Source organism: Plectropomus leopardus, chromosome 12 (genome assembly GCF_026936395.1).
Source record: "Plectropomus leopardus strain MGB_pleo_1.0 chromosome 12, ASM2693639v1, whole genome shotgun sequence".
Classification (NCBI taxonomy): Eukaryota; Metazoa; Chordata; class Actinopteri; order Perciformes; family Serranidae; genus Plectropomus; species Plectropomus leopardus.
Window position 1 is genome coordinate 7,713,442 of NC_142187.1, and position 25,401 is coordinate 7,738,842.

The 25,401-nt window shown below is 40.7% G+C and overlaps 1 protein-coding gene across 4 annotated transcripts in view; it reads left to right on the forward strand.

Moving 5' to 3' along the window:
- Positions 1-25,401, forward strand: part of slc6a9 (solute carrier family 6 member 9) — a 214,310-nt gene that overhangs the window by 128,529 nt on the left and 60,380 nt on the right. For 3 of the 4 annotated variants that reach the window (XM_088085097.1, XM_088085099.1, XM_088085098.1), the window contains one exon: positions 1,356-1,626. In XM_088085097.1, coding sequence (XP_087941223.1) covers positions 1,597-1,626 — 30 coding nt within the window. In that variant the 5' untranslated portion in view covers positions 1,356-1,596. Of the gene's footprint in view, positions 1-1,355; positions 1,627-22,552; positions 22,784-25,401 lie in introns of those variants that run through there. The other variant, XM_088085096.1, reaches the window with a different exon arrangement.

The following is a 25,401-nucleotide window of genomic DNA, read 5'->3' on the forward strand; positions in this document are numbered from 1 at the left end:
TGTAAAAAGAAACTGTTTAAACTTTAAAAAGTTTGTCTATGGGCTGCTTTGAAATTTAAAGTCGACAGAAACTGAGAAGACTAATTTTGTAATGATTCAGTTTTTCTTCTCAAATTCAGTCTACTTTAAAACGTTAAGGCAGCCTGAGCGATAACTTTTTTAAAGTTAAAACAAATAGTTCATTTTTACAGCGGCAGTTAACTCTTGGTGCTTTCACAAAATATTTACACAATAAGAGTTTTGATAAATAGTCATCAGCAATACGGACATAATGACAAAGGCAAACAATAATAAGAGCTTGTACAGTCCGGTAAATTATAGAAATTATAGTCTTTATTGTAATCCAGCCTTCAAAACAAGAAAAAGACAACTTTAATGGTACTACAATTTCCAAAATTAAAGAAAATATCAAGTCTCCTTTCATGAGATTGCCCTAATCTAGAGAATAATCTTCAGATCAATAAGCAGTAAAAATAATCACCATAATTAGTTAATTCTCATAGTGCTTCATCCTGGTGAGTTTTGCAGTTTCAAGACCTGCCTCCTGATTATTTTTAATTAGATACAACTGCAGAAATCAAACTGTTATGTATACATAATTACAAGGTTTTTTTGAAAATCAAATGTATCACTAGTAAAATATTTACTGTAATTAACTACTCACTGTTATACTTACTGTAAAAAACTACTTTCCAAAAACATAGTAATCGCTGGCCAAAAGGGATAGCAATAAACAACATGCAAAACTTGTGGATCTGCTAATAAATTGCACTTAAGGGAGCTACAATGTGCGGACCTTTTCTCATGTTGTTTATTGCAACAACTACTCATCAAATACGAAAAATTTGATATAACTCGCCAACATGAGCATTTCAGACACATTTCGCTCATTCCAATCAACTATTTTTTCTGCCACTTTCTTCCAAATCCAGGCTGTTTTCGAGTGTTCTTTTCCAGTTTGGCTGTCACACAGCAGTAGTCAGTGGGCAGTCTAAACGTTCCCCTAACAGTTAATCTCTTTACACAAAAGAGCACTTTGTTATGGCAGCTGCTTTGCTACAAAATGCAAATCTGTTACTACATGTTTTCTAAATTCTCTCTCTGCATCCTTTCCAAAAGAGTCATCAGAAGTTTTATTTCCACCCCTTAGCAACCTCAGTGTGCATGGCTGGTGCACACAGTTGATTTTGTGTTTTTATATTTCACCTCAAAGCAGGTCAAAGCCCGAGGAATTGTTTTGAACGTGGCCAAGGGGACAAGTAACTAAAAAAAGTGTTGCCTTGCCTCCCCCCTCCTCCTTTCCTACTCCTCTACACCCCCCCCCCTTCTTTGCCTGTCACATGTTCTTTTCACAGCATAGAAAAGTTTCTGGATTAGGGCAGAATTAACACAAAGCAGCGACGCCACTCCAGCTACACTCGCAAAACAACGCAGAAGAGGCACGAGGGGGGACCGAGACGCCCGAGCGAACGCCACCTCAGAAAAACTTGAAACTTCTGATAGCGACAGGCGGACGAGTCCATCCCCAGAGAGAGAGAGAGGCAGCAGAGGCAGAGAGACGGCAGCAGGGGATCTTTGCCGACAAGGTCCTGAAGGATGGAAGAAAAGCAGTTTGCCGGCATCCTGGTGAGTTGAACTTTTGTTCGGTGAACACACACACACTTTGAAAAGCATAGATATACAAGATGTCATACACTGGATGCGGCCACATCTCAGAGTTCATTGGTGGGATGCAGCTGCTGGACCACCAGTTGAGCCACTCTCCCCTTTTCCCCAATTTAAGCACAAGAGGCCAGGTGGTTGAGCTTCACTGTACAGCACGGTCGCTAAGGACTCCAACAGGCTTTTATTTGCTTTTATTTTGTTTTCCTTCCTTTTATTTTTTTCTCAAAAAACGACAGTTGTGCTCACTTTTTTTTTAAATTTACTCTTTTTTAAATTTACTCACTTTAAAGACACTATTGTTGACCAATTCTTTTTACTTATTTTAAAAACTTTTTTGACCAATTGTTTTTATTTAAAAAAAAGACGATATTGTTACCCTGGGAACACTTCTTATCTTTCAATATGCCCTAAATTTCCCAATCTCGCCTATCTTTGAAAAAACAAAGACGCACATGTTTACACTCGATGATAAGCCTGTTTCTTCCTGAGTGGCTGTTGTTGGTGCTTGAGTGCAGCAGGCAGAGCCGACATCACCTGCTGTTGGCAGTGGTGCTTAACACTCATCATCAGCTGTCCTAAAAGTCCCCAAAATTTGTCTTCAGTCGTAGAAACTTTCTGTCTCCCTCTCAGTGCTGCTTTTACATTGCCCTGTTTATCTGATCGTGTCAACTTCCGCAAACAATAAACATGTTTTCAGTGTCCTCCGGCTGCTGATAAGAGCTGAGGCCAAGAGGTAAATGTGTCAGTGTCAGGCCTGCGCTGTTTGGCGAAGCTTTAAATAGAGGTTTGGCATCATTGGCAGTCAGGTCACTTCTCCTTCTCTCGCTTTCTCTCTCTCTCTCTCCTCTCAGTTCAAGTTCTTCAGTCCGTCTTGAGACGGCGATAAACAAACTCCGAGCTCCAACTCTCCTCTGACATTCTCGCTCATTTGAAGCCTCGCTTTCCTCCCCGATGACATTTTTTTTCTCCCACTCTCTGCCGTGTCCTTTTGAGATGCATATCCATGTTAAAATGCATACGCCTGAACTTAAGAGGGGGGACGTTATCAGTCCCGCCTTGCTCTCCCCCCCTCACTCTCTCCCCCTCACTCTCGCAACATTTGAAGGTGGCTGGAGGAGGATGGAGATTTCGTACTTGTTCTCAGAACTCTTTTTTCTGTGTGGGTTTGTCTGCGTTTTCAGCTCAGTGACAGACTGCCAATCAATCTTTTGCATAGCTGGAGAGTTGCAGAAATGTTCTGTGAGTTTAGATATGGCTTTCTTTGGGATTCATGCGAAATGAAATGTTAGTTACAAGGAAGATTTCAGCTGTTTCCCCCATGATGGAGGTTTAGTTGTTGACTTGTACCTGTTTTTTTTACTCTGTCGTAATTATGAAGTCATGTACCTTTTTACTGCCCCTCACACAGTCTGAGGTGTCTCTTTGGAAGATATAAGTGAACTATCTTTGTTTAACCCTTCAAAACCTTGATCAGTTTTGTTCTGCTGCGTTCAGACGCCTTTCTCAAGCTTTGAACCCTGAGCAAATCAGTGTCATTTCTTCAAAAACATGGGAAAAAGGGCAATGAGCAACTTTGCAGGAAAATGTCCTGCATATTGCAAGAATTATTTTTTTTAATAAATGCTAGGTAAAATTGTCCAGAAAACTGTATTTATAATTGGCATAATTTCATATTTAAAATTCTTTTACAGAACTATGAGAATTTTTTAAGCACTATTTCAGGTCAGTTCCTTGATTTTGTTTTGGTCGTTTTTACTTTTACATTTTTTTTTAATTTGTTGCCAATTTGTAAGCACTTTTTTAATGTCAGTTCGTTGTTTATGTTGTTCTTTTTTAAATTTTCACATCATTTATTTATTTATTTTTTTTGCAATTTCAAAGTCATTATCTTGTACTTTTTTTTATACCTTTTTTGTTTTCTAATTTTTGGGTCATTTCTTCTTAAGTTGCTCATTGCCTTCTTCCCATGATTTTGAAATAAATCAAGCCAAATTGCCCAAGTTTCATGGGGTTAATAGAGCATCTGGAGAGACTGCCATGACTCCTCATAGCCACTAGGGGCATTTAGGTCAACAGTGAGTGGATGCATCAACTAAAAAAATTAAATCTTGACAGCACCTTCTCAAACACAAAATTTACATTGTGCAGATAAAAAGTGCTTTTTATCATTCTATATCATCAAAATAAAAGCTTGGTGAAGTTAAATTATTTAGTACAAACTTAAAAATGTGCCAGCATTCAGTTTGTAAGTGACTGAAATGTTTGAAAGCTGCATTAAAAAAGTGTAATGCAATTGAGAGCAAACTGTCGCATTAGGCAACAACTTTGCTGTTATATCAAAATGTGAATAACCACACATTTTGGCCAGAGCCGCCTCTTATCACCAATATAAATGATTGCTTATTTAATTTGGCACATGGACCCACAGCAGTCAGTGACAGACTGTTTGCTCTCGAAATCTGAGAGTTTTGTCTCCAGGCCAACATTTAGTGACTCATTCTTTTAGGGTCGATTCACTTGATTTGGCAGGAAATAGAAAATTAAAAAGCCATTTGAAGCAGACACACAGAAGGTGGCGTGCGACTTAGCCTCATTGAGATATTGAAAAGAACATTTTGTAACTTTAGACGAAGGCACAAGTGCACTTCTCAAACAATTAGGCCGTCAAGCTGCACTTTCACATTGCTCTCATAAAATTCATCAGTCACTTATCTTCCTCAAAAAGTAGTGCAGAGGTTAGAGTGTAACAGACCCACATATCTGATCTATGAATGTAAATATATTGAAAAGCTGCAGGACGATTGTGCAGCAACAACAGACAACTGCTAATGCACAATTAGACGCAGCTCGCCTCTTGTGATTGGTCACTTCTCATGGCTGGGACCGTTGTCCTCCGCAGGGGCAGATAGTGATGTCAGTCGTGGCTTCGAGATGTCAACAAAGAATGAAAGAAAGTGTGTGTTAGAGAGAGATTTATGGACACAATCTTTGACCTTGCTCTCCCATCGCCAACTGTCACTTCAGTTTTTACTCCCTCTCTCTGAGCTCTTTTCTTTTCACCCATCTTTTCACATTCATAACAAGAGTGGATGAGTCTATAAGAGTCTTTGGCACTAATCCACTCACCTTCACCTCTATTTGGAAGGTGAAAATTGCCCTTTCCTGTTGTGTTTTTTTCCAGCATAGTGCAACTTTCCCCTTGCCCTTTCTTTGCAGTCTGCTTAAATTTATTTATGCCGGCCCAGATGGTTGGTGGATGGACCCGTCACCGTAAATCTCGTGACACACAAGGCGCTCGCTTCCTGCTACCGCTTGGCTCGGCTGGTAGCCTTCTGCCGGGTCTCTTTCTGTTCAAACTTAATTCCCCTGCTCGTTCACAGCGTTCAAAGGGAGCCCCCTCTCCTCAATCTTCCTGCGTTGTCTTTGACTGCCCTGGAAGCCACCACTTCCACTGAACGGATGAGCAGATGGTGCCCTGGCACTGGCTTTTACTGGACGGATAGCTGTCCCTTTGTTTTTACTTCTTAGTCACTTCTTTTCGGCTCGTCTTTAAAATGTCGACTGATTGGGTGTATGTATAGGGATGTAAGAGTAGGAGGAGGAGGAGGAGGAGTTGGACAGAGGTTTTGCTGATTTGTCTGCTGAGCGCTGTATTCATATGTCTGGCTGTGCAGACCACTGCTGCCCCTCCATCACTGTGAAGGCCAAATGGAGGAAAAGGTCACCTAATATTGGCCTCTGATCAAAGAATAACGCTGGCAGGCCTTTTGAAGTTAGCCTGTGACTTTCATCCATGGTTTGTAAGATGTTTGGAGTGTTGGGGTAATAATTAAGAATTCTAATTTGGACTCGAGCTCCGTCAGCAGTGAAATGAGACTTAAACCTTTGGAACCGTAATATTCTAACTACAACATTAGCACTTTTTGACACTGTATGACCGTATATAATTTTACAATTCCACATTTGAATTTGACGTCTGCTTACCAGACATATATTTTTTTTATATAAATAGCGGCCAAAGTTTCAAAAAATTAGATAAACATATGCAAATGCAAGGAAAAATCAAATCTGAATGCTCTACTTCCAGTGTTTTTCTATTTTTAAGACAAGCTGGCATCAGATCATGCATCTAATGAATTAGCACCCAAAGAATGATGTTAGGTACTTCAAGTAAAGTTACCTATAGTTACCTATGTAACGTTAAGTTATATAGGTTCGGTTTAGGAAAAGAAACATGGTCGGGCGTCTTTAGGTTTAGCCAAGATGAGTTACGAAGGTTAAGTGTGGCTAAGTAAAGTTGCTAAGGTTAGGTTTAAGGCAAGTAAAGTTACGGAGGTTATATTTAAGAAAGTTACGAAAGTTAGGTCTAGGAGAAGAAACACGGTTATGCTGAACCTTAAAATGACTCAAAGTTCACTTGATTTCAGTCTGTTCTGAACACATGTTCTGTGTTTTCTGACCAACCCACCACCCCAACCTGCTTCTCAACATGGACTTACTCGTTCTTTACCTCCATCAGCGCATTGGTCATGTGATCTCAGCCTTCCTGATTACATGGGTTCTTCACAAATTACTGGCTCATGATTATGTAGGACATCTATGAATTATGGTGCATTCCTTTGTAGGTAGATGTATCTGCATGAGAACAGCCTGTCAATTTAACTGTTTACATTAAATAGACTACACTGCTACATGTAGCTACATACTAGCATCGGGGAGAGCTGTAGTCTTGGTTGCTGATGTTGTTAATGTTTCATTGATTTCGGATCACATTCCTGCAGGAGCATGTCCAGTTTTGTTTAGAAGCATTTGTTGGTGATTTTTCATGGTAGAAATTGCTTGAATTTCCATTATAGTTATTCTCCAGATGCAAAGATGGTGCAATGATGCGTAGATAAAGAGTTTAAAGAGACAGGTGCTACAAAACAGTCCTAGTAGATGTATGAACCTGAAAAATAGCATTTTAGGTCCCTTTATGTACTTTGACACAAGAAAATAGCAGGTGTAGCCTACTTAATCTGAAAGAATTTTATTTCCACAAGCTTATTGATAGAAATACTCGTGGTCCTGCTCCAAAACTGTTGAACTGATCATCTTGATTTGTTGATATGACATGAAAAAGGTTAACTGCAAGAAGGCACCTGCGAGAGTTGAGGTGATGCAATGAGCTTGGATGTTATACTGGGGGAAATGTGTTAGTTTGCAAAAATACTCTCTGTCATAGTCCAGCTGTCATATAGGAGAGCAGCGCCGAATTGGCATGCTATGTGGTATATATTTATTTTTTGGCCGATATACGTAGATCTGTTGAATTAAGCATGGCTCAGTCCCCATACTGAACCTTAAAGGTCCAGTGTGTAGGATTTAGATGGGTGGATATTGGCAGAAATGAAATATAATATAGTAAGTATGTTTTCTTTAGTGTATCACCTGGAAATAGGAATTGATGCTTTTTTGACCCGTTTATATCTACATAGGGAGATTTGTTTCTACAATAGCCTAGAATGGATTTACATTTTTGTGGTAGCCATTATAGTTAGTAGCCCCTTGATGACAATCAGTGTTGGAAAAAAGACAGATTTTTTTTTTTTACGTGAAACTGCTTTAATCCTAAATGTCTCAGTCTTAAATTATCAGAGAAAAAAGGTGAGCACTTAGCAGGTGCTAGTCTAATGGCCCAGCTCCAACATGCCAAACAGCATCAGAAGAACATTGATTAGTAATGTGAAACTGCTTTATTCAGCCTTTTTACTGGTGTAAATCACCAGGTATGTTTGTTTTGGAGAGGAGGAGACCTTTGTGGATAAATCAGCTCTGTGTTAAAAAACCCCAAACAACAAACACTGAAGGAGTTCTAACAATTTCCTTTGGTTGCATCCGCAATCCTTATCAGTGAACACAGCTAAATTTCCCTAAATTTCATGTACTGCTCTTTTAAGATTGGCTGAAATTATGACGTTAAAATTCTTTTTTTTCTTTAATACATGTTCTAGCAGTTTTTGAACCAATTTCAACAAAGGAACTCTTCTTAATACCGAACCATAGTTTGAATAATATAAACAGTTTGAATGCTGAATTTTCCTCTTGTCCTCAATTACCCTCTGGAGATCAATAAAGGCTTATCTTAATAAGTAGCTGCTTCTGGGTGAGATACAACAACTTTATCACATTGCATTTTTAACTAGAAACTGTAAATTATGCATGTGGTTTTTATCTAATAAAAGGAATGCTGTGAAAGGAGCAACAATGCAGACATGTTTTAAATACAGGACTCTGGTTTTATATGTCTGTGATTACCCCTCCGTTCTGTGTACCCCTGTGTGTTTGGGTATGTGTTTGTATGGGTGTGGGTGGGTGGATGTGAGAGAGAATGAGTGTGTCACTTTGTGTGTGTGTGTGTGTGTGTGTTTGTGTGTGTGTGTGTGTGTGTGTTTGTGTGTTAGTGTGTGTGTGTGTGTGTGTGTGTACGCCATTTCCCAGGGGTTGTGTGGCTAATGTGTGCTGTAGGCTGTGAAGTGGAAATTAAATGAAAAGAAATAGTGGAACCCACAGCCACAACCTCCCTGAGGTCAGGAAGCGCACACACACCTACGCGCACACACATAGAAACATAACGACATAATGGACGACACACTTCTACATTTGGTCCACACATTCCAATGCTACACAAGCACATTCACATAGATTTCTGCCCTCACAGCTACATAAACCCGCACATACACATACAACACATCTGCACGCACTCACACAGACAACAAAATCTGAACACACATCACAATAATTATAAAATAATAATTACACAACATGTTTAGTAACTCAAGGCTGTGACTTTTGCTCTGAAGCTGTGACAAAAACTGTCGCTGTGACTTTTGCTCCGAAGCTGTGACAAAAGTGTGCAATCCAAACTGTGGCTCAGGGGCCAATTTTGGGCTCACTAGGGATGCGTTAAGCCTCTTTTTAAAAAGTTAGCTTCCCCTGGTGTCTTGGTTTGTTTGTGGTCATGGTCCATGTGTAGTGCTGTGAGTGTTGCCAAATAAACAAATTGGTTCTGAGAGCTAGAGCGGTGTATCGTCAGCATAGTGTCAAACATGTGCTCCCCATAACACGAGTACACTGATTACAGGTGAAACTAGACAGTTTACCTCCCTCTCTCAGTCCTTATGTAAGAAACATATTGAGTTGCCAGTCAGCCAGTTTAGTTAACAGCAGTGCTCAGCAACCGTGTTGCCTGCCTCTGGCGTGAGGGGCCAACAAACAGATGTGAACCAAGCGAAAAAGAGAGAAAGAGCCGGGAGGGCAGGTGGGGGGAGAAGAGTCAGACATGATTTCTCTTTCTGATTTCACCCCCCCTGAGTAACCAGCTGAACGAGAAGAAAAATTTTTTATACAAGCAGGCGTACAGAGCACAGGCAGCGCCCAACGTCAGCTTAATGGCAGCTACTGTTGCGAACGTACAATTGAGGGACAAGGGCCACAAATGCCAAACACGTCCACTGCTGGGCACTCTTTAAAAGGTAACCCACCACCAACCAACCCCCCGTGTACACTCACACACACACTCATAGGAAAGAGGCAAAAAAAAGGGGGGCTCCATTGTGTTTCGGACCTTTAGATTTCATTCGGAAAAACCACTCAGGCTGAAAATTTCGTTTTTCTGATTTTCTTCCTCTCCCTTCTTTTCTGGTTTAATGGGTCTCCCTCCCTCTGACTTAACAAAAAATACAAGCAAGTTGGAAAAAGGGGGACTTCACACTCTTTCTCTCTCGTCGTTCTGAAGTCAGTGAAATTATGGACAGGGCTCTGACATTGTGTCCACACAACGGGGCTCTTAAATCTCCCCCCATTTCTTTTAGTATTATTATCATTTTCAACGGTTTCCAATTGAACTCTTTTCAAAGGCCTTTTCAGAACCATATTTAGGTAATTTGTTGCGCTTGAACCCAACCTGCTCCCTGGCACTGTGTGCATATGTGAGTGTTGAATGGCAGCTATAAGCCTGGGACGAGGGGGGGTCCGCTTTTCTCAGGGCCGGACAGCCCTCTACTGCCTGGTTACACACCTCCTCTGTGTTATTTATCACTTTTCCTCCTCCCTTTATTTCTTCCCCTCTTTAGCTCCCGTCAGACGTGGATCTGTAACATTGCTAAGATCATCTTAAGAATAATGGCTCTTTGACTGTCTAAACATGATGGGAAAGTTCCAAGTTGACTGGTCAAACATGAGTGGGACTCCACAGATCCAAGTGCAGGGTTGCTGGAGGACAGCTGTTATTTGGAAAATAATTTCATCAAGGAAGAAGAGCAGTCGTGCCGGCTGCCTCAGTGATGAAATATTAAACTTTTTGATGTTGACTGCTTATCCTCACAGCTTGATTGCCGACCATCTACAGTGCTTTGGGGAGGCTCTCCTTCACTATAGTCACCCCTCAAGTAGATTTCAGTTAACATCCAAGATACATTCTCATTAATTTTATCGTTTTTAAATTTTGACTAGCTGCTCCGCTGCTTTACTGTTTACACAACCCAACAGCACCCAAGTCAATACAGGTGATGCAATTTGGTGGATTTTCAACCTATACCCACTTGGTTTCTAATATTAGTTGAAAAACAAATGGCCTATACTCAGATTTCTTGCTTTGTGCCCTCAAACTTTAAGAGAAAAAGTGCAACTTTGAAGCCACATTTATTTATTTTTTGCCACACGAGGGCAGCAGAAGTATCTGTCAACCCAACATTGATTTAGATTTTGTAGTGAGCATGTTAGCAAACAATTTCCTTTATATAAACCCACCAGACACAACCCAACATTAGCATTCATTTGAAGTCTTAGTTCTGTTTACCTAACTGTAAATCCAATATACACCCTTATCTGGCTCATAAGCTGCTAAATATTACATCATGTTCACCAGCGAGTCTCCTAAATCCCCAAACAATATGCTGAAAGATGCTGAAATACTCTGTAAATTTTGGTTGGGTAATAGTTTCATTATTAAATCAATTTTGTTAATTCGTCCTGCTATTACCAACATAAGTTGTTTTTACCTAACTTCGCACTCTTAAAACTCCGCTTCAACTGGCATAATGGCATGGCTACACATATTTGTTGACTTAAGATATGAATGCAGATATATTTTTAAAAAAACCCAATATTAGGCTTCACTGTCTTTATATGATAGCCAGTGGATTCTTATATTGCAATTCGGACAATGTGTTCCACCGCTTTTGCCCTCCACACGCATGGTTTACTTGATGCTCAAACGTGATTGGTCAATATTACTCCAACTACAAACCTACCTCAAACAATAACCAGAACACTTTCGACAGTAAAACCTTGTTCCATTACCTATGGATTGTGCATATTTCACAAATACCTTTTTATAGAATTTAGGTCCATACATGCTCTGGATCATATCACATAATGTCAATCAGCAGGTGGAGTTTGCTATATTGTCATGAAAATATAGACTTTAAAATTTCTTTTTTTTTTCTCCTTAACTTTTGAAGCACAGGTCGAGTTTCAAGAAGCAGATGCTTCTAAGTTCAAGAATGATATTTTAGAAAGTAGTAGAAGGTAGTGAGGTAGACAAAACTCTTACCTCCTATATAATCTCTATGATGGAGGGATTTCAGTTGCATGCGAAACTGAGAGACAGAGAAAAGTATATGGCATGCACAAGTTGCCGCATGTAGGTACATGGATAAAGGAGCTTTAAAAGATTTTGGGGAGCTTTTGATCAGGGTTGGGGTAAGAATGGAAAAAAATAATCAACAATTGATAATCAGTCATTAAACATTTAATTGAACATGCATGTAAAATTGTATTAATCAATTGATAGGCTATGCAGTGCTGTCAAAGTATGTGACTGTCACTTGACATGTTGCTGTGAGCTTTGATTTCGGAAAAATATCATGTGGCATTGTTTGAAATAAGCAACACTTTTTTTAAGATAACGATTTAATGGTTAATCAGTCGTTAATTTTACAAATAATCGATTAAGGAAAGTGCTTTTTAGAACCCTAGGATGGGGGAAATGAAACAGCAAAGAACCACATTATTTTTTTGTGGCAAGGTTGTATGGATACACAGACGTCAAGTACTGATTTTTTTACAATATAAATTGCAAATATAAAACTTTTGATAGCCTTGTAGCATACTTAAAATCAGTATCTTTTTCAGGCCACTCAATACATTTTGCTGCAATAAAAATGATTGAGGTGAGGTGAATAGACTGAAAACTTTTATCTTATGAGATAAAATGAATGTTGACGAAAATGTCCTGTGAGGACATAATTTACAGTTGAAAAAAGAGTTAATGAATGACAATTTATCGCGATAGATGTCGCAAAACCCAGTATATCTCAGTACCTTTAAAACTGCATAAATATTGTATCGTGGGGTGATTCCCACCCCGACTATTGATGTTGATATCTTCGCAGACACCACAAAGAAGATCTTCACTGATGCACAGGTACAATTGCCATCTTGGACGGCATTTCATTGCTTTAACGAATGAAGAAGACATATTTCATATCTCTTTCTGTCTCTGCTTTCCGCTCTCCCTCTCTTGTCACATTTAAAGCGCGGCAGTGACTTCTGCCACGTGAGGCCAACTTCAGTCACATGTTCCTCACTTTCATCCCCAGCAATGGTCCCATATGTTTGTCAAAATGTGTATGTTGTGTGCTTTTTCCGGCCCGATTTGTTCCCATGCCTTCTCTCCAATGAGCCCCGCTCTCCCCGGGGGTCTGAGCTGAAGCCTCACGCTATTTATACAGACCGAACAGCTGGGGCCCTCCCAGCCAAAGCAGTGAGGGATGGGTAGAGAAATTATCATGGAAACTTCAGGTTAAACCAAGCGTTGGAAATGTCTCTCTGTTCCCTTGTCTTTGCTCTCTCGTCTTCCACTCTGTCATTTGTCTTTCTCCCCTGGGTGTCCAGAGTGGCCAGGTCAGGTCATATTCAGCTCAGGTCAGCCGGACCGCCGGACAAACATCGCTCACTTCTTTGAATCTCGTCCTTTATCCCGCTTTCAATCTCTTCGTTATCTCTCCGCTCTTTTTCTCTTTTTAACCACTCTGCAACTGATGTTTTTTTCCCCTCATTTTTCCTTTCACAAACACTTTCTTTCCCCACTCCCAATTAAAGAGCTGGCTGTTTTGGACTGAACAAGAAAGGTTGATTTTCCCTCCAACAGCGCCTCAACACTTTCTGTCCTTTTGTTGTGCCGGACAAAGCCGACCTGCTGTTGCAAAACTGAGCTTTTTGTGTTTCTTCCCTTTTCTTCTGGTCTATGGCTCCTGTGGTGCTTGTCCTATTGTGAACCTCAACCCTGTGAAATTCTCTCCTCACTGCCCCATCCCTTCACTTATTTCATCCTTTCGTCACTTCACTTCTCTTATCATATCTTCTCTTGACTGTTCTGTCCTCTGCTCTCGGCTTTTCCTCACGTGAACTGCTCAGGAGGGGAGAGAACGTCAGGCCTATCGATGCTTCCTTCAGTTCAGGGCCCCTTTCACAGTCAGACGTCCCATCACAGGCATGCTGAGCTAACGAGAGGTGAAGAGATATTAACCTAATTGCAGTAAGGGACAGATATATAGATCGAGAGGGATGTAATAAGCCCAGACATGGCTGTCGGCTCCCTCTGAGATTAGCCTCCCAGTGTAAAAGCAGTTTGATCCATGGATAATAAAGCACAAGAAGTTATGCTGTGCAGCCGGCCGATTGATTAATCATTTTGAAATTTTTACTTTTTGTATTTAATTAGTTTCTTAAAGCACAAATCACCAAGACGTCACAATTACAGCAAGCTCTTTACAATACGTTGATGTGTTTGTGACAAAATGGATCACATCACAAAGCTGCATCATTATCCAATAAGAGTGTCATCGGTCAACCGTTAATTGATTAACCGCCAAGATTTTTTTTACTGGTTACACACATCATTCTAAGGGTTAATTTTGCTTCTCTTCAGTTTAATGCATTGTGCAACAGTCAGGTCTGGAAGGAGCTAACTGGCTAGTGGCACTGCTAATTTGGCAGTTACCACTAGTGTCATTGTACTGACCCAATAGTGTTGCCGTGTGCTGTGGTCATACCTTTGATTACAGAATGGCGAGGCAGCATAACGGCGTGATATTCCTGCCTTGAACAGGCAGTGTAAAATGGAGTTGTCATGCGTCTCCAGCTGTACACTTGTGTTCAGATTTCATTACTACTGACATTTCTCACACTAGACATTAAAAAGACACTGTGCACAGTTTTATGTCCTCACTCTCACTAGCTTGCTGGGTACATTAGCCGTTGTGTCTGTACAGATGGAAATATCACTGTCAGCAGAATCCAACATATCTCCTTCCATAAGGCAAAACAATGGACAGTCACGCAACATTTGGTCCACATCATCATAAAATGGGCAACTTATTAGCACTCTGTCACCAAAACAACCACCACGTCTTGCACTGATGTCAGGACACATTAGCATTTACACTACAAAAGATAGGTGTACAAATGCGTGCCGGACCACCTCTGCAAGTGGTTTGAGTGATGTGATTACAGTACGACTTGGTAGTCGCCTACACTTGTATTTAGAGCCATCCACTTGTGATCAGATCACTGAAAATGTGTGTTTTTACCAAGAAAACAGATCCTTTGTCTTGTACCTGTCTTTACTTGTATGTTGGTGGTTCTTTGTGTCTGTGTGCTTACTTAACATGGACTGTAAATCAAGGCAGGAGGGAAATACAGTCACTCCAAAAGTATACTAACATAAAAAAACAAGGAGGATTTACATTAAAAAGCCTTAATTATAGTGGCTAAATCATTAAAAAATCCAAAATGTTTCGACCAAACACCAGCCTCCGTCAGGGCTTCAAAAAAAAAAAAAAAAGGATGGACTGTAAGTTGTTTGAATGACTATTATAAAGTAGTCTGAATTGGTTTCTGTCTTATTTGATAGATGATGGTGCATTTGATTTTTTTCATTAGACGCAAATAATTCAAAAAGCTTTCTTCTGAGCAGCAAAAATAATTTTTTTTTTTATCTCTGACAGAGATATTTCCAGTTTATAGTAGATAAAAGAAAAGGCAAAATAGTCCCTCCAGGCCTAACACAGGTAGACCAAGTCCCACTCATACTTGTGGGCATCACCTTTGTACATGGGGGTCGAAACACACACAAAATAAACACGAAATAAACACAGAAAGTGTTTATTTTCTGCTGGAAGTTAGCAGTCATCCAACTGAAACAACACTACAAAATTACAGTTTGATAGCTCCTCAGTGAATATTAATTGTGTTTCATTGGCCTTTTGGATCAAAAACTTTTTCAACTCATATAAGAAAGGCACAGGAGACATTTATCTTCCATGAGTATTCAGTGATATTTGAATTTATTTGTCAGCACAGATAAGAGTGCTTTGAAAAAGGAGAAAAACATGAGAGAGGAGATGAAGTGAAAAGAATTCAAATGAAAGGAGATTATTTTCAGACGTGATGTCTGATGGGTGCATCTTTCTGTCACCCTTTTCTTACTTTTCCCTGTCACTCCTCCCCCACCCAACCCCTGCTCTATATTCCACTGTGTTTGAGGAGTTATCTGCTCCCAAAACAACTTTGTCCTTCACAGTCCGACAGTCAGACACTCGAACATTTTTTTTTTTCATCAGATGCCCCTAAACTCAACTACGTACACGTTGCAAAATTTAAACCCTGGACTTGAAACTGTTGACTTTTTACAGGAACCTTTAAAGTGTTCCCTGAGCAGCCTTTTGTTTCTGGAGTACCGGGCACCGGAGGCCAAGTGCCAATGGGAAAGGAATAATTCTACAGATGAAAAAATACACCTGTTTTGTTTCTCCTTCATGTTTTTCTTTTCCCAATGAGATATCAGAAGAATAACTTTTTATCGCTTTTCTACAGCTGTAACCGAGCTGTTTTGGGTTACTGCTATTGCAAACTGAACATTTCCTGCTGCTTCACATTAAAGCCTTTCCACCTGCAAGTCAGCGTGATGCTTTTATTGTGAAGCCGCTACAGATAATACATTGTTTTTGTCATCATGTAAGTGGAACTTGTGTTATGTTTTGCTGTTGTTCCATAAAAAATGTTACACAAAAAGATAAAGACATATTTCTTAGTCTGGGTAAGTGGTTAGATGAAGAGTTGTAGACAACAGGTTCTTCTGTGGTTTGTGGGAAGCGCTGACCTCTACGGGCCCTGACACACCAAGGCAGTGGCTGGTCATCAGTCAATATTGGGCTATCAGCAAGCGTCTGTCGCTCTTGTCTTTGTAGTTTGTCCTGAACTGTTTGCCCTCGCCAGCCCTTGTTTTTTTTAGCTGATGCAGCTTATTAATCAGCATTGGAGGTTGAGGAGCCCATCAGTGAGTGAAATCACTATGATTGGCAGTTCAGCTCAGTGCATGAGAAGAAAAATTGAAGTAGGGAAAGTAAACAAAGAGCTAAAGTCAAAAGGGAGTACGGTTAAAACAAACTCACTCAAACTCCCTTTCATTAGTAAAAATAATTTTTCCTTAGCCATTGACCTTTTAGCAGAAACATTTTGTGATGTTTTGTTTTTTACTGCTGCACTATAAATATGCTTTGTTGTTTCAACATTGGATTATGTTGTTAATGTGCTAACTGGTAAACTAGTGTCATGGTGGTCTTCCTATTTCCCCTGTTTAATGACAATTACAGTCTTCTGATGTGTGCTGGTATGGAGAGTTATTTCCTCCAACTCAATTTGTAGAGCTTGTGTGCTGGTTGGCTGTCGGTTTAAGTCTTTGCGATGTGTTCATGTATAATTTTTTGGCCGAGTCATAGGCGATGTGAGGCAATTCAACAGTTGGCTTAAGTTACCGCTAGTTCTTTGCTGACAGTTAAGTGTGTTTGGGCTTTAACATGTCATGAACATAAACAAACCACCTCATCAGACAGTCCTATGGATAGCTGTGAATGGCAGTGTATAGCTGTGAATTTGTGGCAAATGCACTGTGCACCCTGCTAGAGTGAATTAAGTAACCTAGCAAAAAATGTTTAAATTTTACTATCGATCATGGTTGGATTTAGGCTTGGGCAGTATGTCATATGACGTGCCTTCATACCTTTCTGAGATTTTATCGGAATATGTGGTATATGACAGTATAACTGTGTGGTGCCAGCTGTTTACAGCGTCTTTCAGCTCAGCTGCCTGTTCACCAGTAGAGACTGGAAACTGAGCTCTTGTGGTACGTGCTGTGCACTACATTCTATGAGTTTAATAGAAAGTGGAGCGCCTGTATTTATGATGGTATTGATGGTATTATGGTGCCGTAATACTGTGATACTGCTAAAGCCTAGTTATCTGTATTAACCCCTTACGTTGTTTTCTAATTGTAATGTGTTTGCCTCTAACTAGACTAACTAGACTAAACTGTAAATAGTGCAAACCTGACATAAAAAAAGACATGATTTTAGTTTTCCCAAAAGCAGTTACAACCTCAAGCTTTATTAAACTAACAGGACAGTATGCATACATTTGTGTTCAATCATAGTTTAATATGCTGGGATTATAATGCCACCTCATCTGTCCCTGCCATCTGTTTGTGTAGCTAAAACTCCAACCTGCCTCCTAATTACAGCTCCAAATCACGCTGCGAGCACATTTCATTACCTGCCTGATTTTAAAGTGTAGTTAAAAAGCCTAGTAAAGGAATGTGAGACCCAAGCTACATTAATCTTCAAATTACTGCATATTTGTCACGGTCATCAGCAAGGATATTGGTTTGTCAGTGCTGGAGCTTAAAAGGAAATAAGAAGCCTCCCTACTAAAATATTTGCCTTTAGTTCTTGCTCTCCCTTTGAACGTTGTTTGTTTTGTATGTTTAGTGATGGCATTTAGGATCAATGTCTGTGTTTGGCCTCAGGTTAACCTGTAATAGATGTTGGCATGTGCTTGGTGGTTGACAGGAAAGCCTTGAGGGGAGAAGAGATTCATTCTGACCTTATCAGCGTTTTGCTCCTTGCCCTCCTGACTGTTTGTCTCTCTGCTCTTGTCCTATGACTTGTGCTTGTTTACACAAGAAAGGGGGTGTGATCGATTAGTCAATCAAATGCCTTGAAATGAATTGACTATGAATTATTCTGATAGTCAATCATTTTAAGGTCCCCTTTAGAGATGTATGTAAAAATACTCTGCTATGATTACTGTTTTTAGGGCTGGATCCAAATATTTGGCTATTTGATTATTTGATAGGTATTTGGTTTTCAGTTTAGGCATTCGGATATTCTTTTTTTTTTTTTTTTGCAGACTATAAAGTGTCACAGAGCTGTCAAACATTCGAAGGCACATCTGGCTATTTCTCACATAACACTGAAGCTCCATGGGGCACGGTGTCTCTCTCCTTCACCTGACACATGTACGGTCTCTCCCCACTTAAGCGCACAGTGTCTCCCTGACCTGACGGTGAAGCTGTGGTTTGCAAGGTATTGTCAGGTCTGGCTCACAGACTGCACATAAAGATGAACAAGTCCCCACTTACACCTGTTGTGCTTAAGTGAAGCCAAAATATCTGGGATACGCCAGCTGCCATCTTGTGTTGGTGGCATCATTCGAAGCCAATCACCTGTCCATCCAATCACGAGCAGCAGCATTGAATGCAAATGCACGGATTGCCATACACAGCTGTTAATTATGGCAGAAAATTCAATAACTCAATAAAACCAAACTTACACTTGAACAAACATCCCGGGTATGAGAAATACCTTAAAAACCAGAAAACATCTTTGGGGCAAATTTATTTTTTTTGTTCATCCTACATCCTACATTAAGTTGTACGATTGAAGAAATAAGCTATAGACACCAAAGCCATTTTTATACCAGCTTCTAAACATGTTTATTTCTGCTGTAAAGCTGGGCATTAACATCCATTAATATGGGGATCCATGTGGATTTACCTTGTTTTAGAGCCAGCCTCAAGTGGCTTTTTAAAGAACTGCAGTTTTTGGCACTTCTACATTGGCTTCATTTTTGGCATCGTACCTGTTGCTTGCCCAGCTACCAATAATTTCCGTGACTTTTCGTAAAATTACATTTTGTCACTTTTTGAATGTGCAACCTAAGGCAACAATGAGATTGTCCTTCAGAGAAGACTCTCTCAGAGAAGACTCTCTGAAGATGTGTGCCCCATATTAAATACATGTAATAAAGACATGCTTGTATGAAGTAGGTGGGTGTGGAGGTGCTCTTAGGAGTTCAAGCTCATGGTGTCAGTAACATCAGTAGGCTTTGATGCCTTTGAAAATCCAGTGGACATTCACACTGCATTGTTCTGCTTTCACGCGGGCCGTTTTGCTATCAGAGGGCACACATATGCAGAAACAAGTGAGAATTTTAACAAGTTGGTGTTATTATCAGCGGCAGCATCTGTGCTTCTCTAATTAGATTTAACTGACCTAACATAATAGGGCAATTAGTTAACGAAACAAGTCCTTCCCCCTCCACAAACAGCCAGCTGCAGCCACAACAAGCGTTTATTTTAGGATCTGTTTGTCCCCACCAAATTCATAGAGTTTTTCGTGATTGTCCCCACACTTATTGCCTGCATGATTAAAGTGTAGTTAAGTGTGTGTGTGTTTGTGTGAGGGTGAGGGTGGGTGGGTGCACTTGTTAAGCCTTTCATTAGATTTGACCTAATCTGGGGCCAACAGACCCTCCTGAGGCAGAGCTAGTAAGCAGTGACTGGATCCCTGTGGAGGTACTAATGGTCTGCCATAGTTCTCAAATACACACACACACACACACACACACACAAACGTCTGTACTATTATAACGCTCCCTGAGACAGCTCCTCAAAGGAGTGAGGACCAGCTCCAATGACTTCTCATCACAAAAATGTTATAACTCAGATTTTTAAAAACAAATTTGGTAACGCAAAGACTGAAGTACAAGAACAATCACACCACCTTACAGCATATCTCTAAGCATTAAGCTTGCAAGCACATGTGCATCAGGCTCTTATCACCTGAAGAGGTGTTTTAAAATTTCTATTTCACTTTTTGTTATCATGTTGAGTAAAAAGCGAGCCAGGTCTGCTACAGCAGCAGTAACATCCTGCTGTAAAAGGCTCCCGGCAAAAACACAGTTAGACACTCTCCAACTGTATGACCACAAAATGTGATGATTCTTGCAACTAGTAGTGTGCCCTACATATGTTGTATTAAGATGAATTATAGCTGTAAGTCACTGTTCTCACAGTGTGCATTAATAGATTTATATTTCTGCATTGGATTTTACATGTTAATGGCGCTACCAGAACAATAGACAGATATGTCACAGTGACTGTAGTTTTATATATTTTTAAAAATCTTTATGCCTTCATACGAGCTAACCAAGGCCGGAGTTATTATTCTTTTGGTTGTCTGTCCATCCATTAAATTGTTGTGAACGCAATATCTCAAGAACGCCTCAAGGGAATTTCTTGAAGTTTGGCGCAATGGTTCACTTGAACCCAATGATGAACTAAATAAATTTTGGTGGTCAATAGTCAAGGTCATTGTGACTTTGTCTCTCATTCTTGTGAGGGCGATATCTCAAGAACACCTTAAGTGAATTTCTTCAAATTTGGCACAAATGTTCACTTGGACTCAGGATCAGAATTTTGTGATAAAAGGTGAAAGGTCACCATGACCTCACAAAGCATGTTTTTGGCCACAACGCAATGATTCACATACTTTTTCTGACAAACTTTCACACAAAAGTCTAATCGGATATAATGACGAAGCAATGACATTTTATATTCATAAGGTCAAAGTTCAACTTCACTGTTAATGTCATAACTCAGGAGCAGAAGGGGAGGCATGTGGTCAGACACTGCATTAGTGACAATAATCTTGGTTGCCCACCTTGTAATTGTGCTGATTTTATAGATCTTCTCTGCCGTTGGGGAGAAGAGGTGTGGAAAGCGTCCATGTTTTCATAGACATGGATGTAAACTGTAGGTGCAACTTGACTGGTTGTGGAGGTATACAGCTGTGAGGCGGTTATTCTGGTTTCTTGAGATGAAACAACAATTACATCTACTAAAAAAAAAGCAGTTATTGTCTTGCAATCATCAATAGACAAAATAATCATGTTTTTACACAAATCTCGATAAGGATGTCTTGAATTTGTTTCGTTTGAAGGATTGTGACCAAATTACATACTTAACGGGACATTTACAGCTCAAAAATAGACTTTAAGTGCTCACTAGCAAAACTATGTAAAGTTTGCATTGTTTTTAAGTTACCTCAAAAATAGTTTGGCATTTCTGTGCTGAAATTATTGTTAGTTAACCAACAATAACCTCAATGTCAATGCATAAGTCAAATCACTGTGTGTGCATCTAAATATCTGTAGGTATTTATGTAAGGTTGTTTATCTACTCTAAGTAGAAAGAAATACAGAAGTAGTGAACAAAGTGCAATAGTAGCTCTTAAACAATGATGAGTCTGTTATAAATGTGTCAACGTGTTAGACTATTTGTTGGGGGCACTTGTTTTCATTGCCCTCAGTACTTCCTGTCGACACACTGAATAGGGCGGGTATATGGTAATGATTCTTTTATTGGATCCCCTGTGAGATTCTAATCCTCTGAATTGATAGACAAATGAATAGCATCCTGTCTGCGTTGCTCGTCTCGTGTTAAACATAACTGGAGGGCCTCCACTCAAGCGGCAGTGTCCATTGTCCCCGGCTATCAAATACCCATTAGGCCGTGCGCCAGTTGCTTGTCAACTTTTAACATCTCTCGCACCACATCCCCGTCAGAGACTCGACGCCGCGTCTCGTTCTGCTGCATGAGTGATGTTTTTGTTGATCTCTCAATCACGCTCCCATTGTGGACGCACTTTTACCTTTTCTCCCTCATAACGCTCACTTCCTCGCTTTTTGTCCTCGCTCTTTTTGTCGCGGGCAGCCATTAGCCATATGGTGGCAAACAGGCACAACAATGCATGCAACAAAACAGAGGCTCAGGAGGGAAGCGGTTGAATTTGAAAGGGTGTAACTCTGTGAACGCATCGCGGACGAGGCAAAGGAGGAGGGTTTTGGCTCGGCCTCTCGGTGTGACATGGCGGGGAGGGGGGGCATTGGCAATGTCAGGGTGTAGAGACGGACAAGGATTTGGAAGAGTCAAGTGCCGCTGAAAGGGAAGTTGTTGGTGGTCTGCAGAGTTGCAGCAGCTGCCCCTGAAAACAAACGGAAGAAATAAGAGAGACAGAGAGAAAGAGTGGGTGGGTAGGGGGGGTTGCAGGGCGTGCAGGCACCTCACTAGTGGGCTCCTCACTTTTTTCTTGTCTCCTCGCTTTAATCTGTTGGGAGAAAGAGTGAGCGAGAGAGAGAGAGAGAGAGAGAGAGAGAGAGAGCTTGGCTATAGCCCATGGGTGCTCCAGACCTCCCCCCACTTTACTCCGGCCAGCTTAACTAGAAGTTCAACACCCCCCTGTCCCCTCCGCCGCCGCCGCCACCATCGGTTCTCCTCTCTCCCGCTTACTTGCTCTGTATTCAGCCTAGGTGCTGGAGTGACAACGAGCCATTCATTGTGGAGGTAGAGGGAAAAGACTGTGGATCTCTCCTGTGTCTTTTTTTGGGGGGGAGGTGGTGGGAGTTGGGAGAAGTGGAGGGTGGGGGAGGCGGACAGCGGAGGAGAAAGGAGGAGGCGCATATTCCTGAAATGGTGAAATACGACAGAAAAAAAGGGTGGTGGGGGGGCAGAAAGAGAAAGTAAAAGAGTGAGAGGAGAAAGAGAGGGAGGGGTGAGTAAAAAAGTAGGAGCGCAAAGGAGGGAGGGAGGGGAGCTGGAATCACAGAAGGATGGGAGGGGGGGGAGAGAGAGAGTGGGCTACCATGCCGAATGAGCAAGAGAGGCGGAGAGGAAGCAGAGCTCCATCAGATGAAATGAGGTGAAAGTAATTCAGGCATTAATCAAGCCAGGGCAAAAGGGAGGGTATACTGTGTTTTCTCCCCCCTCTTTCGCTGCGGAACTGAAAGGCAAGGTGTGAATGAAGGAGCATACAGTGGCCAGCAGAGAAGCACCACTGGGTCACAGCGTCAAATCATGTCCGAGTCGAACACCATTGCCGCTTCCACCGCAGACCAGGTCAGTTCAAGCTGTCATATTGTTTTTTCTTTTTTTTTTCTGTTTTTGGTTTTTTTCTGCTGGCATCAGAAGTGAGCGTGCCGATGTGTCTTCTCTATCGCCTCACGCCAGCTTAAGCAGCGGGAGACATCTCGTTAGAAGACTTTCGAAAGACTTCTAGGAATAAGAAGTTCCGGGCAGATGTATATTATCTTTAGATCCTAATTCGGAAGTAGTTAAGGAAGTTTCTAAGAGCAACCGAGCGAGTGTGTGTTTCTTGGACTATCAAAGCAACGATTGTTTTGCCCGGAGCTGCCTGGACAACGGTACAGGGTCCTGAAAGAATTGAATTCATCAAGACGAGCTATTGTCTACGCCGCCTTATTTTTCGGTGATCATTCAGGGGGTCTGTGACGACTCAATACCCCCCGCACCACGTGAGGAGGGGGACGCAGCTCTTTAAAAACCTGACCACGTGTGGCGGCCCTGAAAAGTTTTTATAAGTAATTGCAGTGGGAAGTCCGGGCAGCGCTGTGAGAGATGGGGTTGGTAAGGAAGTGGGCTGGTCCGCCGTGTGTGTGAAAGAGAGTGACAGAGTAGAAAAGCAGAAGTGTCCAGAAAAGGCCGATATTTATGCCCCCCTCCTTCCTCCTCCTTCTCCCTCTCCTCCAGCCCTCCTCCCCAACAAGCCGTTTTAATCGCACACTTTGGCACATCCATCCTTTGCTCAGCTTTCTTTTTTTAACTGCTGACTGACTTTGAAACACTTTGAAACAATTAAATCCTCTGATCTGTTTAGGATAAGATATACAGTTATTTCCATTATGGCAGGTAAAGACAAAAAGTGTGTGTGTGTGTGTGTGTGTGTGTGTGTGTGTGTGTGTGTGTGCGTGTGCGCGTCTTTGTCTGTGTGTGTGTGTGCATCCGACCTTGCTGCCGGCTTATGTTGTTAGCCAAGTCCTTGTCTCCTGTTTCCGATTGCTACTGTTGAGGCTGAGTCAGCTTGCTATAGTTCTGTAGGCAAACACACACACACACACACACACACACACACACACACATGGTAGCACAAAAGTTTTGGGTACACACAAAACGCACACGCCAACACTACAGCTGCTCGAATTGCTCGCACACAAAATTCGGGGATGGATTGTGGGTGGAAGGTTGGAGATATTTAGAGCTGCAGAACGCGTGCGTGTGCACGTGGCGGCACCACACACACACATGCAGGTGTACAGCTGAAAACACATGCTAATCCGCTGATTCTGGTCCATTTAGATTTGTTAACACACCATATTCCCAAAGCTTTGACTGACAGGACTGTGTGGACACTGCATAATTACAGGCGGTGGATGCATGTGCAGATAGCGCCATAATTATTGACTATGAATTTGTGGGCGTTCTTGTCAGAAACTGCAGGTTTTCTGGTGAACTTTACTGCATTTTTGAGCTCCACGCTGTCACTTATCAGTTTTCATGGATAAGTAGCGTTTGTGGATGTGTTTTTGTTTTTGTCTTAAATGTCATAACTGAGACAAGATTCGGCAGTTAAACGTGATGTCACTCACATCGGGAGGCGTATTGTAGGAGATAAAAGGTTATTTATGCAGGGTAGTCAAAATGCTTTTGTTCTTTTAAGACTCTTAAGTACTTTCACTTTACTTGTAGAACAAAAAAAAAGGCAGACATGCACACATTGTACATTTCCTCATGTAGGCATTTAGAGGTGTGCAGATCTACTGTACATTTGTCATGTAATTAGCTGGTACAGATCCCAAAGTGTATAAATGATTATACTCCGCAATCCTTTTTGCTCTGTATTATTTTAAAGCTTAGAAATTATTTCAAAACATAGACATTTTGGGTGCATTTTATTCAGACAAGTTTATAGCACGAATCACAATAATATTGATTTGTGCTTTGAGTTTTTTTAAGCAGTTTGCTCCCAAACAATAGTCTTCCCTAAATAAATCATTTGGCGTCCACAGGTACAAACAGTTGTAATGTGGTCACCGTCACTTCACGGTTTTGTTATTGGTATGAAAGTACTTGCCTAGCAGGAGGACCTATTTTACACTCAAACAAAAATTGCTTTGCAGAAATCAGTCATACAGACAGGCAAGGCACATTTCTGTTTTGGCTAAATTTGTCCGAAGAATGCGTCTCAGCAGGATTTGAAAACCACCTCCTGTCATCCGAAATGAAGTCGCTCTAAAGTGAAAAATGTTCAGTGATCCCGCTCAAAGTTAAGACTGATAACACTGTTGTCACAGAGCAGAAAAGATAAATAACTAAGTCTTAATCTAAATCTTAACATCAGTAAAATCAAGTGAACAGATTTTTCAAGATAATGTATTTAAGTGTTTCTGCACCGTTGCTTGTTTATCAAATAATTGATAAAACTTTTAATCACATTTTTTTTGTAACATTTCCTTAGCTTAAAAGTTGCAAGTGTAGTTATTTTTATAAGAACAAACATGTTTTTTAAGCAGATTTTTAATTGGTTATTGAACTCCCCAATATATAATGATAATAATAATAATAATAATAATAGTAGTAGTAGTAGTAATACTAGTAATCATCATAATTATAATAATTCACTCTATGTAATTAATTTACATTACAACTATTTTTTTTTT